At 33.2% G+C, this 15,339-nt stretch overlaps 1 protein-coding gene across 3 annotated transcripts in view; it reads left to right on the plus strand.

Annotated features, from left to right (window-relative positions):
* The first annotated feature begins 1,491 nt into the window (after positions 1 to 1,491).
* The window catches only part of LOC117168716 (coronin-7), a 117,837-nt gene continuing 103,989 nt past the window's right edge, over positions 1,492 to 15,339 (plus strand). For all 3 annotated transcript variants that reach the window (XM_033354433.1, XM_033354434.1, XM_033354435.1), the window contains exons 1-5: positions 1,492 to 1,697; positions 1,786 to 1,934; positions 8,497 to 8,683; positions 8,776 to 9,073; positions 11,509 to 11,764. In XM_033354433.1, the coding sequence (XP_033210324.1) occupies positions 1,538 to 1,697; positions 1,786 to 1,934; positions 8,497 to 8,683; positions 8,776 to 9,073; positions 11,509 to 11,764 (1,050 nt within the window). In that variant the 5' untranslated portion in view covers positions 1,492 to 1,537. The remainder of the gene's footprint in view (positions 1,698 to 1,785; positions 1,935 to 8,496; positions 8,684 to 8,775; positions 9,074 to 11,508; positions 11,765 to 15,339) is intronic.

Below are 15,339 nucleotides of genomic sequence, written 5' to 3' on the forward strand. Positions count from 1 at the left end.
GGATAGGGCATCAATCTCTCTATGGATCTCTCTAAGTGTGGATGAACCTTCAAGAGTTCAAACAGAAAGATGATAAATCTATGAGAAGTTGAATCGAAATTTTTCAGTGGTCAAACTAGGCCTGTGATTCACTGTGTTGGACAAGTTGCCTTTTTTGTTAGGAGTATAGTGCGTCTTAACGGCAGCCACTGCTGAATGAGCGTTTCCGACTTTAAATATGAGGTGAATATGCAGGCCAGATGTTGCTGTGTAAAAGTAAACTTCTTCCACCAGAAGTTCTTTATTCCATCTGGTCCTGCAGCTGAAAAGTTTGTCATTCCGCTAAGTGCTTTTTTCACCTCTTCAGCCGTCATTGATGGACATTGCTCTTCAGATGTAAGAAGTTTGTCGCAAAACTCTACGCTTCATCAGATAACACCCGTAATTTTTCAACAATATGCTGCTTAATTATCAGCAGCTTTGACTTGTTCAGTGTGTAATTCAAGGCCCTCAATTCTTCGGCGAACTTTGGAATCCTTTCCGTGAACGGTCCACCAGATGTTATGTAGTGAACCACACATTGAACACGGGACGCATTCTGTCTTGTCCATCCAATCTTCTTGTTCAGTTGATGCATGCGTATTTTGGTCTTTTGATTCATCATCAGTTTCAGAAAGGTCTGATGCGAAACATGCTGAAGCTCTGGGTGTTTCTGCCACCGCAGAGTGTGAATACGTACCATAAAGCGTTTCGCCGGTTCGTCGTGGTGTTTCCATCTAAATTATTTTCAGCGCCTTGAAGTCTAGGGTAATCGGAACTGTTTGTCGGCCCATTGTCGGGTGTTCTGCGCGTCCGATCGTTTTGAACCGCATACACAACTTTTTGGTGGTTTGATGTTGTCATTGTTGTTACCACAAGCAGCTAGGGAAAGGCTTCGTCCATCCTTGTGGAGCCCGCATGCTCAGGCGCCATTCAGCATCCGGCACGGTTGTTACGCCTTCACTTAGAACTTATTCCTTCGGGAACATTAAAAACAAAAGCCGTGACACGTGTCGAATAAAATTCGATAATCTTTCGAATTATACTTGGCGACCTTGATTTAAATTTCGACCCTCAGGCCTACCCCTTGTAAGTGTTAAAATCCCTAAACCAATCAACTTTTTAGAAAAATATAATCCATTATGCAATACTGGCAACGAAAATTCGATCACGGCAAACTTTTACGATTTCGTATGCAAACTGTAAATAATATAATACCAATACAATAATATAATACTAATGAAATACTATAAATAATTAAAAAATAAATTATATTTGTAATACATGCAATATTCATTTTAAACGATATATTTTAGTATAAAACTGAGTTTATTAATAGCAAAGAAATTTTATAATTTTAAATAACGTGGGGATTTAGTCACATAACGATTTTGTGCAATGGTTATATTGACTCGGTCTACCCTACTGTTCAAAATCTGATGGTTCAATAAATCTTTGATATTACAGATTACATGAATCAGGAAACGTGTGCTAGGTTTTAAGCAGTGGAAAGGACAAAATGGCCTGGCGGTTTAAGGCTTCCAAGTACAAAAATGCTGCCCCTATCGTTCCCAAGCCAGAAGCCTGCATCCGCGATATTTTTGTTGGATCATATCAAACTTATGGTAACAATATCGCAGCATCTGCTGCCTTTATGGCATTCAATGTCGACCATAATGGTAAGTTAATCAGAATATAAATGCTAAATACTAAAGTACAAATCTGGAAGTGTAAACTTTTCAATTACTTTGTATTTTTTTGTAATAGGTTCTAGTTTAGCCGTACTGCCATTAGAAGATTGTGGAAGAAAGAGCAAAACCATGCCTTTATTACATGCCCATACAGATACTGTAACAGACATGGATTTCTCGCCCTTTCACGATGGACTACTTGCAACTGGATCTCAGGATTGTTTGGTGAGTTCAGGAATCGGAACTTTTTAAGTTGGATCTAAGGTTAAAAGGTTACTTATAGACTGTAAGCCCACAGCATAAATGGCAACGTGATGGGGAGAAGGACAATTTTCACCTGACAGGTTCGAATTATGATGACGGGCGTAAAAATGCCTGCCTGGCAGGGCTGAGTGAAAGAGATGAGCGTAGGCGACCTGACAAATGTAACAATTTTTTTAGTTCATTAACGCGACTCGGATAAGCTTGAAAATTTGTGTACCTGTAAAAGACATTAGAAATAGCACCTGCGCATTACCAGGGACTTACCTAAATGCGAAATTGCTGCCAGGCTACTTTAAAGTCACCGGGAATTTAGGTAAAATTTATGATACTGATTTTACAGGTAAAAGCTTTTAAAAAACTTGTACTACTCCCAAAGATGCATATTTTCATTATTACAATATTTAAAAAAAAAAGTTAAATATTATTTAAACAAATTAAATACTAAAATGGCTTTATTTTAACATTTCCATTATTTATGGTTGTTAACGTTTATATTTCTCCATTGAAATATATTGAATACTTAGTACCGTGACGAATGTCAATTTTAGGGACCCCACATGGGGTCTTCTCATATTTTTCGTGGGTCAGTGGCGTAGACGTACAGTTGTAGATGGTTACCCTGCTTGTAGCAGAAGTTTCATGATAAGAAGCCCAATCGTTTACGCGTACACCACAGACTCACGAAAAATATGAGAAGATATGATGTCTGTAAAATTGACTCTGTTTATTATTGTTTATAACAGAATAAGTTATTATTTTACCTCAAAGTAGCTTGCGCCAATTTTTTCACACAAGACTTACACTATTAATCTTCTAATTTTGAGAACACCTTTTTTTAAATTACTGAAGATACAACAGGTGAAAGAAGAAATGTAGAAATAAGTTAAAATACCCATAATTTGATAGATATACAAATTTAAATAAAATATTTCTTATTAATGTTGTAGTATACCTGTAAAGGAGTGTGTTTTCTTTCTTGAAAAGTTTTGCAAAAATGACTTGCTGCAAATAAAAACATTTTTTTATTGTTCGGGCATTTATTTAATCAATTTTTTCTCTAAATGTATCAATTTTATAAAAAATATATATAATAATGAAAATATGCCTCTCGGGAGTAGTACAACTTTTATTTGCAGCTTTTTTCTGTAAAATCAGTATCAAGAAATTTTACCTGAATTTCCAGCGATTTTAAAGCCGTCTAATAGCACTTTCGCGGCAATGCTCACCTATACCACTCAGCCCTGCCAGCCAGACATTTTTACGTTCTTTATCAAAAGTCGAACCTCTCAAGTGAAAATTGTTCTCATCCCTAGCACACTGCCATTTATGTTTTGGGCTTACGGTCTATTAAGAATTCGGGTGCGGACTTGCCTGGCTGACTTGCGTCCTCCCCTCCATTCATTATTCCCCTCTCCCCTCGACGCTTCACTCATTTTCCTTCACCTGTTATTTTCCTGATATTCCCTTCGTACTTCTTCAAGGTTTAGGACTGGTAGCGTTTTCTACTATAGTAATTTATACTTTTGATACTAGCGTGTTTAAAAAATATAGGGAAATATGTATTGTCAATAATCAACAGTCAATTATATCAAGTTAATAATATTATGTCTTCAAGCTAGAAAAAAGCTTAGAAGTGAAATAAATACACCAATTACACACATTTCCTATTGCATGAGCTTGCTATTTTGAGGATCCTCTTCCCTGCCGAGGAAAAAGCACTGAAATAATACTGGTGAACGGCTTGACCAGTGCTTTTCATTTTTATACTTGACGTGATCCGACAAAAGGGGGCTCACGCTAAAAAAATGAAAATCCGTTTTTTATCTCTATTGATAGTGTTTGAGTTGCTCTATCCAACACAAAAATCAGTACAAAATTCAGGCATTATTTTTTATGAAAACATATCTTTTTATTGGGCCGTAAATAGAGAATTTCGTAGTGAGACTTCGAACTACCGAAAACACCTCCCACCACGCACTGCTACAAACTCACGGGCGGTGCCGTTTGCCATGCGTCGAGCGACCCCTTCAACTCGAGAAACGTGAACACTGGGACACGACGAATGAGAGTGTAATTTTAAGTGGAGGAGCAGATTTTCGTGAGTCGGCTTTCAGTACAGAATAGGCTCGACTTTTATCGCTCGCCCTGTAAAATCCTGGTTTGGAGTATTAGTCCCCTTTTCTCGTGGCACGTCACATATAAGTGACGACTTGAACTCCATTTAAAGCTTCTGTAATATTCAAAATGTTTGGGTGGGAACACTTAAACATTACGATCAATTTCGAATAATATGATTTACAACCTTTCGTTGTACGCGTTGTTGTTGGAGAAAATAAGGCCCTAAAAATTTGGGACATGATGGAGAACATGCTAACGAAAGTCCCCGCACACATTTTTTTTGGGTTAATTAAATAAGTTTTTATTTTGCTAAAGATGTGTGTATGTGTGTATTTCGACCTTACGTGTGTTACTATTCTCGTCTATAATTATTCTTGAGTGCTACCGACAGAATCGGTGCGACAGAGTCCTACATTATCGGAATGAGGGAGAAAGCTGAAAAACGATCCTGACCTCAAAATACTGCACATGTATACAATTTTTATTCAGCACAATAAAATTTTGTTGTTATTATCCCTCAAAGAAAAGTTCGGGGACGTCCTTTATGATATTTTATAGCATCTCCGAATTCAGTTTTAAAAAATTATAATTTTTCTGGAAAAGAAGCCGGGGGAACTGTACCGGATAGACCACACGAATTCTAAAAAAAGAACCGATTTCTGATTTTGCGTCTTTATATTCATTGTTCAATCCGAGTTCTTAAATTTTTCTCAGCCAACTCTGACCTAAAAGAGATCTAAAACCTTCGATGGAGATGGAATCGTTAACTCCTGTGCAGATAGCTGAATTTTGATACCGATTTCGAAATCTACATAAATTACGTTAGGACTGAAACTCTTACCAGTAAACTTTTTGCATTCTGAAACTAAGTAAGAAAGTGCTCTGTTATATAGGAATTGGTCAGGACAGCTGTAAAAGGTCCCATCGATAAAAATAACTGCAAACTGGCATAAAAACTTAGCTTCCGGACCTTTTAATTTCGTCAGGGTCCGGGTCCAAACCCGCACCCCATAAGGCCTTTATCAGAATGGGTAATCGATTCTGAATTTTGAGGTTGCACGGTTGAATATTTTGTTCTAGTTTTTTTATTACATCATCTACATAGTAATATCTCTGTGCAAGCAGGCCCGGTTTATCAAGAAAAAATGTTTTTATTTTGTTCAGTAATCGAAAACATAATTATTGTAGCAGTGACGCTCAGTGTTAGCTGTCTCTGCATTTTCGCCACGTGACTGTGGACTCATGGACAAGTGTTCGAAGCAGGTGCCCTGCTGCGAGTCGTATTAACTTAACGAATGACCATTTTATTGTTATGAGATTAAGGCCGTTTACAACAACTGACAATGGATAATGGAAATATTCAGGCAGTAAAGAAATTCTGTGTATATAAACTGACCATTTTTTAATAAATGAACGGAGCAGATTCAGAAAACATGAAAAATGTATCATTTTGAACCGTTTAGTCGACTAGGAACATACAATATTCAACAGATTTTTCTAAACATTTCTGAATTAATTGACATGTAATGAAAAGAGACTGGAAGGATAACAACTGTTTTCCTAGTCTGAATATTTGAAGGGCGGATTTCGGAAAGGATGCAAACACCATTTTGAAAATTTTGTATAAGAAACAGAAAATGTTCTCTATGATAAAATTTTTCATTAAGGCAAAAATAAATAAATATGCGCTTGAAACATATATCCGTACTGAATTGAAACGTGAGATTACGGATTAAGAAATGTAATTAGGTTCTGAGAATACGGAGATATAATTTATTTTTCTTCAAGCATGTAAGTTTTCTCAAATTTGGACGGAAATTAAAAATCTAATTTTTGATTTAAAAAAAAGTAAAAACTTAGCCCCAAAACCCTGCAGTGCTAAATTGAGAAGTGATAAATCTGATTGAAAGAAGTTATCCAATTCAGATAAAATGTAGGTAATATGCGAAAAATATCTTCTCGTTGAATATTTTATTGGAGTAAATCTTGAATTCTTGTAAACCAAAATCATATAAAATATAGGTGAAATTAATAATTGAAAAAGGATTAAAAATGTCTTCGGTCACTACAAAGCCAATAAAACAACTTATTTGTATGGCTTCAATCAATTCAATATTGGTATAGAATAAGTTGTCATGTCAATATAACCAATGCCAATGATATTAGTGTGATAAATTAATTGTTGAATTAGGAATTGTCTATAACAATGAAAAATTTTCTTCGATTACAGTCTACCGCGTACAAGTTTCATTCTTCAGCATAATGAAAAAGGTTCAGTTCTAAACTAAACTACGATCCCTTATGATTATTAAAAAAAAGATATCGCGTATTATTTGTATAAAAAAGGTGGTTGCCATGAGATATTTCTTTAATCAATTACTTCTAAAGGAACTGGAATGCTTTTAGAAAACTTAAATTCGTAATTGTGTAAACACTGGTCTTTTGATTTGAATTTTGCCCATATAAAACACCTCTTGGTGAACTTCTTTAGGAATAAAGGAAAATATTATATTTTCTTTGAATATCCGTTTTTTAATTTACATTTTTATCATTCTTAATGATAAATTACGAAAGGGTTAATATAACCCAGTCTAATGGCTTATTGTGATACCTATTTTTTGTTTTTCTTTTTCATTATGAAATACGAATATCTGTTAGTTGGAGTGTTAATGAACCTCATTTTTAGAATGAAAATTTAAGTAAAATATAATCATTTGTAAATAACATTTTAATATATAGATTCAGGCAGGTAAGTCATTTAAAAAAATTTAAATATCATACAATTTAAAATAGGTAGGTTTTTCAATCCTAAATGAATCTTCATTCGAAATTTAAAAAATTGTTAAATTCAATTTTTACTAATATTCTAATAAATGAAAAGAAATTAAAAGCAAACATACATGATGAGAATCGGACTATAGTTAATTTATAGTTACGAAATTACAATATTGTATACTATCTTCAATGAAATCCATAAATCACTCTTAGTTTCAATGAATCGCATGAAACGTCGCTAGTAGGTTACCTAGAAAACTTCTAAAAAAAAATATAGTCTCGAAAAACTCGAAATGTTTGGATATCATAATATTTTACAATTACATGCAATTCTGAATAAAATTAAAGATACCCTAAAATATCATCTTTTCCTATATCTCTAATTTACAATTTCCCTTGGAATATTTTCAACCCTCTTGTAATTCTAAAATTCTTTAAAATTTCTAAAAATCTTTAAAGCTTCTGAAAGTCTGATAGAGTTCTTTATAATCTTTGAAATAGTATTTAAACATTTTCGAAGTATTTTTCAAGTCTCATGAAATATTTAGAATTCTAAAAAATTCTTTGAAATCGCTGTGATATAAGAAGTTTTCTATAAATTTTGGATTTCCCCTGAAAGCTCTTCAATTTTTCGAAATTTCAAAAATAATACTTACGTAATTGAGGGTTTGAAGCAAAGAACCGGTTATAACTTTCTGACGCAATTAGACCTGCTTCTTGAGGCTTAAAATATAAACATTATAATTTCATTATTATTATTCTGTATAATACAAGTACTTAAAGAAATAATCAGCAGCATAAATTTATCATTTTATTGATTTTTGTTGTGCCCTCAGTTTGTATGATAAATATTTATTTTTGTAAAATAGACACCATGTCTTAATTATCCTAACAATGTTTATTTTCGCCATATTTTTACATTGTTCTTAAGCCTTTACATTTAAAAATAATGTTCAAGTAGCAAAATAAAATAATAGCAAAATATTCAATTAAAATAGTAAATTTATTTAAAAATAATGAGAATGTCTGTTATTTTAAGTTTAACAACTAAGTTTACGCGTTGCAAAAAATTGTTGTGTTACTGGACGGCAGGGTTATACAATAAAAACGTTACCATTTTAAAGAATATTTGTAGTCTGAATTAACCTATCAATCTGTACACTATTGCAATAGCAAACCAAAAAATCCAACCTTTTTTTCTAATTGTAGACATTTATTATTATATGAACGTTGCTTATTCACACCATTTATATTTCCCAATCTTTCTGCTCTATATATCATTGTGTCGTTAAATGGTACTGATATATGTAACCATAATCAAAGTTTCAAACATATTTGACACATTAAATGGACAGTATCTTTACTTATCTATATAAGTTCTGTTCAGCTTGTTGTGTAGTCGATTTAAATCAAAGCTTCATAACTAACAAGAAACAAATTTTAATTGTGATTTTAGTTCGTTCAAATCTATATGATCTGTAAAGTACAATTTAATTTGCACGAAAATCCAAAGTAATACACCCCTAGAATTATAGAAATATTCTGATGGGATTCAAATAAGCCTTCGATTTTCTGTAATTTGCAATTATATTTCAACAAATTAATCAATTTCTAAAAATTGGATCTTTAGGTGAAATTATGGTACATCCCAGAATCTGGATTAGAAGAATCACTCTGCAACCCAGACTGTACCTTTTCACACAGGCAGCGGCGAGTGGAAGTAGTTCGCTGGCATCCTACAGCGGAACATCTTTTAACTACCGTTTCTTACACAAATCTTTCTCTTTGGGATATTGTCTCCCAGAAAGATCTTTTCTGTACGTTTAAAATATTTCTCTGAATTATTATTATCTATAAATTTAAATTCTATAAAGAAGACTTCTTTTAATTATTGTGTATTAATCCATAGCGACCAACGAGCACACGGATGTGATTCAGTCCGTTAGTTGGAAACAAGATGGTACGATATTAGCCACTTCCTGTAAAGATAAACAGGTCAGGATTATCGATCCCCGAGCTCCTAAAAATATTATCAATTCCTCCCCAAGCCATCAAAGCATAAAAGATTCACGAATTGTTTGGCTTGGTAATGGAGAGCGTATATTAACCACAGGTTTTGATTCAGCCAGACTTCGCCAAGTTTATATTAGGGATCTGAGAAACCTCAGCGATCCGATTAAGACTTTGGAGCTTGATTGCAGTACAGGGTAAGAGCATGTCTTTTTAATTTAGAATACGTTTTTTTTAAACAAAGTATTTATTGGAAGTAATTTCTTTGTTTATTTGAACAAAAGCTTACTTGACATAAAGAAAACGTTCTAGGTTCTTTGTATCACCTAGAACTATTGCAATGAAGATTTAAGAGTGTTGGTTAAATCCGACTTTTAATTTTTTTTATAAGTACGGCATGAACTTAATATATATTTTTTTCCGAAGGATTTGAGAGGAAATGAAAGAAAACTTGTCAAATATCAGGAAATTTGGTCTTTTATTAGCATTCCATATGTTGAAGGTCTATCTGAGCGAATTGCGAGAGTTCTCGGGCATTATGACATAACTACGGCGTTTAAAGAAAAAAGAGACCTTACGTCTGTCCAGAGGCCCACTAAAGATAAATTAAATAATTTGCAAAATAGCGATATCGTTTATGGCATTTGGTGCAAAGGTCAAAATTGCAAAGCGGTTTACATAGGCCAAACTAAACGTCCGTTACGAGTAAGGGTTAAAGAAAACAAGAAAGATTTAAATAAGGTCCCTAACAAAAGAAAACGTTCACTAAGCATAGTATTGAGAAAGATCATTTTTTCGATGTTCATAACGCGAAAATTCTTGCGAATGAATGTCACTATCGCAAACGTCTGATGTTGGAAATGTGTCATATTTCTGGAAATGAGAATGCTGTCAATTTAAGAACCGACGTGGAAAAACTTTCAAAAATATACTATCCTGTTGTAAAGCGGAACAAATTTTGAGAAGACGTGGTCACTACGGTTGTCGCCTTGTAAATGGAACCGGCAATCGGTCATCACAATTTTCAGGTAGAATTACGACCACCGCCCTTTTCATAATTAAAGCACCGTTCCTTTGAACCCCTTAAGTTGTAAAATTGGAGGACCTCTGTGAATATTGTTTCAGTTTTCTTCGTGATTTGAAGCGGAGCGGATGTCTCTAATTTTCTTTATGTCGAAAACTATTTTTTTTATATTTACAGAAATTCCTTTTTATAAAAATTCTCAATCGTTGATTTTGTGTTTCTTTCTAACTTTTTAAATTTATAATCTATACAGAAAAGTGAGCACTCGCCAGTTTTGTAATATTAGAATTTTTAATGTGGAAAGTTTGGTAATATAGAAATTGGAAATGAATTTGCAAAAAGTCTAGTTCTAATTTCAAACTGGGTAAATTTACAAATTTACCTACAATCATAAATTAGGTTACCAATAAAATTGGTGCATTTGCAGATGTTATCTGCAAAAAGTATTTCAATATTTTGTAGGAAATCGTATTCACATCTTTTATTTTTATTTCCCAATTATAAACTGCCTTATCTTTGGCTGATTCTCATTCTGTCAGTAGTAGCAGTGAACAGTGCATCACCCAGCTACGTGATAATATACAGCGATTATTACCCGCAAATATGTAAAGAACAATAAATTACGATTATACAAATAATTGATTCGAAAAGTGTCTGAATGATTTTTATTTCCCAGTAATATTTTTGAAAAAAAATGTGATCACCTGGGAAGCATTAAAAATTATTATTTGACAGGCTTACAACAAGAAAAGAATAAATCGACAAAAAGATATGAACCAACGGCAGCATGTTCGCCTGCCAGGATCTTTACCATGGCATCGGCGGTGCTTGGTGGACGAACATGCGCGCGAACCGGTAGATGTTCGTCAACCATGTCTAACGTGATTTTCCAAAGTCCATAGTTCTTACAACGGCCCACTTACAAAAAATCCGGGACACGTGTTTAATTATTCTTAAGGTGATATCGATTAAGGGTAGTCTCATCAAAATGTCAATGTCACCGAAGAGGCTTTCCCCTTTGAGACTCATAGTCTGGACCCGTGGTCGATAAAGAAGGGCTTCCTGATACCGTGCATGGCACGAAGGTGATAGCTAGCCTGGTGGCTGATTACAACTACAGTTACAGCAAAATTCACGGTCACCATCATCGCGTCGTAGCCCTTCGAAAACATGATAGGGGTCGAGAATTCTTCTATGAAGTCAAAATTGTGAGTAAAAAAATAATTTTCGAACGATTCTCACCGTTAAAATGCTTTTGTCTGTTACCCGCTGATTACTCTTTTTCTAAAGATTAATATTTGTCTTGAAAGAATGATTTACTGAACAAAAGGTTTGATTTTTCAAAATTGTATTGTATTTCGTTCTCAAATCTCAGGAAAAAATATACATTTAGTCAGTGCTGTACCTAGAGAAAAAATTCGAAGTTGGGTTTAACCAACACTCTTAAATACTTTATTTTTATTTGGAAATTTCAGCATTAAAATAGCGTTTATGATCAGAGTCTTTCAAAGTTATTTACATTTTATAAAAACGATAGTAGAAAGTTCCTATTAATATATTAAATGCTGAAATATGGTAATTATTTCGAAAATTTGTCTCACATTGCAGGATATTAATGCCCCTCTATGATCCCGACACGAATATGCTTTTCCTCGCGGGGAAAGGCGACACGACAATTATTTATATGGAAGTCACGGAAAAAGATCCATACCTCGTAGAGGGACTTCGTCACAGTGGAGAACAAACGAAGGGCGTTTCTTTGGTCCCAAAAAGAGCGCTCAATGTGATGCAGGCAGAAGTCAACAGAGTATTGCAGTTAACGTCTAATATGGTTATTCCAATCATGTATCAAGTTCCGCGAAAGGTAAGGCAAACTTGTAGATAACTAATAGCTTTATATTAACTAAAGTTGAAATTGTAGGCATAAATATTTTTTGTCTTTCTCAATGAATTTGATCACATGTCATGTTCTGAATGGAAAGTACCCAATTCGCCACTATAGTTACGCATAGGGAAATATAACCTTATAAATTCCCGACATCTTAAGCCGAGGACGAACCCACTAGGTTGAAAAATGAGCCACCGTTCAACTTTGGAAGTTGGAACTTCGAAAACCCACTTTTCGAGAAAAACGCGTGTAAAGTTGACAGTGCCTCAAGCGCATGGGTGAAATTTATTGTTTAAATATAAAATGTATAAACTACCGTTCACTTCTAGGACTTAAATATCATTTAAACAGATAGAGCATACATTGAAGTATGATTTCACATCGAAACCCCAAAATCGATGCTCTTGACCTTTGTTCACAAAAACGCGAAAATCTCCTAAACCCACAAAGTGAGCCTCTCCTTAAGGGACGTAACCTATTTGACGTTAAGCAACAATGAGATTCACTTTTTCGATCGTAGTTTGAAAGATATTTTTATTTTTGTGAACAAGTGTAAAAAATATCAATGATGAGTTTTTGTTAAGAAATCATAGTTTAATGCATGGTCTATATCGTGACGCCATATTTACGTTCCGAAAGTTACGGAGAGTGGGTAAATTTTATGTTCTAAGACCAAATTTGACTCGTGAATCGATGTGGCACTTGCTAACTTTGAATGCATTTATCTCGAAAAACAGTTTTTTGAAGTTCCAACTTCAAAAGTGCCCCGGCAAATCGTTTTTTAAAATAAAGGGTTTTTTCTGGGTTCAAAATTCCGGATATTTATTCGGCTATATGCCGCTACACGTAAATACATTCCAAAAAAGCATGCCCTTTCCTTGCGGAACGTGTCATCTTTTAAGGGCATATGGATCATTTTCACATATTTTAAGATTTCAACCATTGTAAACAAGTTTTATTCGTCTGACGGAAAGATATCAGGTATTATGTTTATAAAATATGCAGGTCTAAAATTATTAATGATCAAATAACAAGTGACAACAGTGGGATTAGGACATATGTTTCTGAATTCTTATTACTTTAAATATTGTTGTGGACACAGATTGAGGATACACGAATTACAAACGATTATGTTTTAAATATTAACCATAGACCTCAAAATATTTTCGCTGCTTTTACTGAAGGCACTACAGTACCCTCTCTCTTATCGCACTGTCAGCTATCGCGACTTCTCTACTTGTTTTTCTCCGACTGTCGAAACATGAAAGCGTGCGCATGAAACAAAATGCTCGCTTATAAACATAATTTTTTCATAATATTGACATTCAATCAATGCAACCTACTTACGAAGTCAATACCTAATTCTTTCTTTAATTTTAAGTATACCTAATTTGTGAATGCTCAGCAATTCTAGACTGAAAAAGAAAAAAACTTAAATGCCTATCCAGAGTTCTCGAATATGAAACTTTTTTTCAAAAAACTCTTATAAGAAAGCATTAAGTTTTTTAGGATTCGAAGGTATAATTAGTATAATGACTTCTGAATGTTCTCTCCTATTTGTTTACTAGAGTGGTCCAAACAAAGCGTCTGTTAAAATTTTCATGTGCGACTGGAAATTCGTATAACATTGGCAGGATCAGAATATGCCTATTTTTATGTTTTGTTATAGTCATTTTTCAGCTCGCTCAAAGCAATTGTTGCTCTTATAGAGCTTAACTAATAAATTTTTTTTTAAGTTCAATTTTTCATGATAAGTTATGAACTAATTTATTGAATCTTGAAGTTACTTGTTCTTCGAGAGTTCAAGATGGATTCTGTCAACTTCTTATAGTCCAGAAATATTATGTAACAATGGGGGAAAACTGATAATTTAACTATAGGTTCACCAGTAGGCTATACAGGTAGAGGGTTTATGACGAGGTTAAGAAACGGCCGAGTCGAACCTATTCTTTTGGAAACTCGAAATACAGGTACGAACCCACCATAAAGTGATAAATAATTCATGACTTTTGAAAAATTATAAATTCTGATATTGTAAAATGAAAGCTGCATTTTATTTTTAGTTTAAGATTTACTAATGTTATTTGAATAATTGATTGAATATATTTTTTAAAAGTAATTTCAGTTAAAAGTTATGAACTAATATATTTGATCTTAGAGTTCTTTGTTCTTCAAGATTTATATTAATTATTATTTATTATATTTGATATTTGTTAAAATTTCTTAATTGATTAATTAATTGTTTATTATTTATTCATTATTATTATTGAAATGAATAGATATTAATTATTATTATTATTAATCAATAAATTTATTAATTAATTTTGGTTAATATTTGTCCCATGGAGAAAAGGCCCTAAGGGCAAAAATAAATGTTTTTAGGTTTTCAATGCTATTGTCTTTTAGTCGTTCTTTTATAATAAAGAAAATAATTTTTGAATTTGCACAAAATTTTTAAAATTCCTGCACAATTTTTTTTGAACCATTTTTCGGCAGAACTCATCGTTTTTAATTTATTAAACGACAAATTTTATTTTAATATGAAAAATTTTCCTGGAAACATTGTTCAATTAAAAATACTATTTTCAGAAATTAGATGTATACTTTAATTTATTAAATATTCCTCTAAACTAATTACTTTTGATATTTAACAATGAACCAATTAACTGACAGTTTTAAATTTCGGTAGGTAAAGAGTCGATCGTAAAAGTGCAACCTCAGCTCTTTTCATTGATATGACTCCTTAACAGGATTAGTTAGCGTCCCCGAAAAGGAAAATATACGTATAGACGCTCCCCAAGAAAGGTTCTGGGTTTTATGGTGCCAAGACCCACTGTGTGATCAATTTTTATGGCAGGGCTGATGAGCGCTCCGCCCCAAACATTAAACAGCTTAAGTCGTAGACCTGTCAAATTTCAAAAACTTACTCAGGTTTGTTTTCATTCTAGCACGTTTAATTATATCTTTTCATAATCTGCTTTTTCAAAAAAATTAATCTTAAACCGTTTAAAGAAAATATTCTCAAAATTTCAGTATCAGATATATATTATTGGGGCTGTTATTAGTCTTTGAAAACAGTGGATAACAGTGAAAATAGCATTTTTTAGACAACCATAAATAATATTTATTATAAATTTTTCATTTAAAAAATTCTTTTATATGGATTCTGAAGACCTCAAGAACAACATGTTAAAAGTTCAGATTACAAAGGGGATAACTTCGTGGTTAAAACATTAAATGAAAAAAGTTGGTTTCGCCCATGTTAATTGAATAAGAACTTTAAAGACGATGCGCCACCTCTAAATGTTGTTTAAAATTTTTTTTACCAAAATGTACCTTCTACAATACCATAAACTACTGTTATTTGCCTTTCGCTACTAAGAAAATCAAAAGTGTTTTTTTTCTGGTCCCCCTAATATATAATATAATAACCACCTATCTCACGGTTGTGGCTGAAACTTTACCGCGATTTCGCTGGAAGCGGGTGCAATTTTTCAGATTAGCGCCCACTCCTGGCGAAATCCTGCGGTTGTCTTTATGACAAATTTTTA

The sequence above is a fragment of the Belonocnema kinseyi genome, chromosome 3 (assembly GCF_010883055.1).
Source record: "Belonocnema kinseyi isolate 2016_QV_RU_SX_M_011 chromosome 3, B_treatae_v1, whole genome shotgun sequence".
In the NCBI taxonomy this organism is placed as follows: Eukaryota; Metazoa; Arthropoda; class Insecta; order Hymenoptera; family Cynipidae; genus Belonocnema; species Belonocnema kinseyi.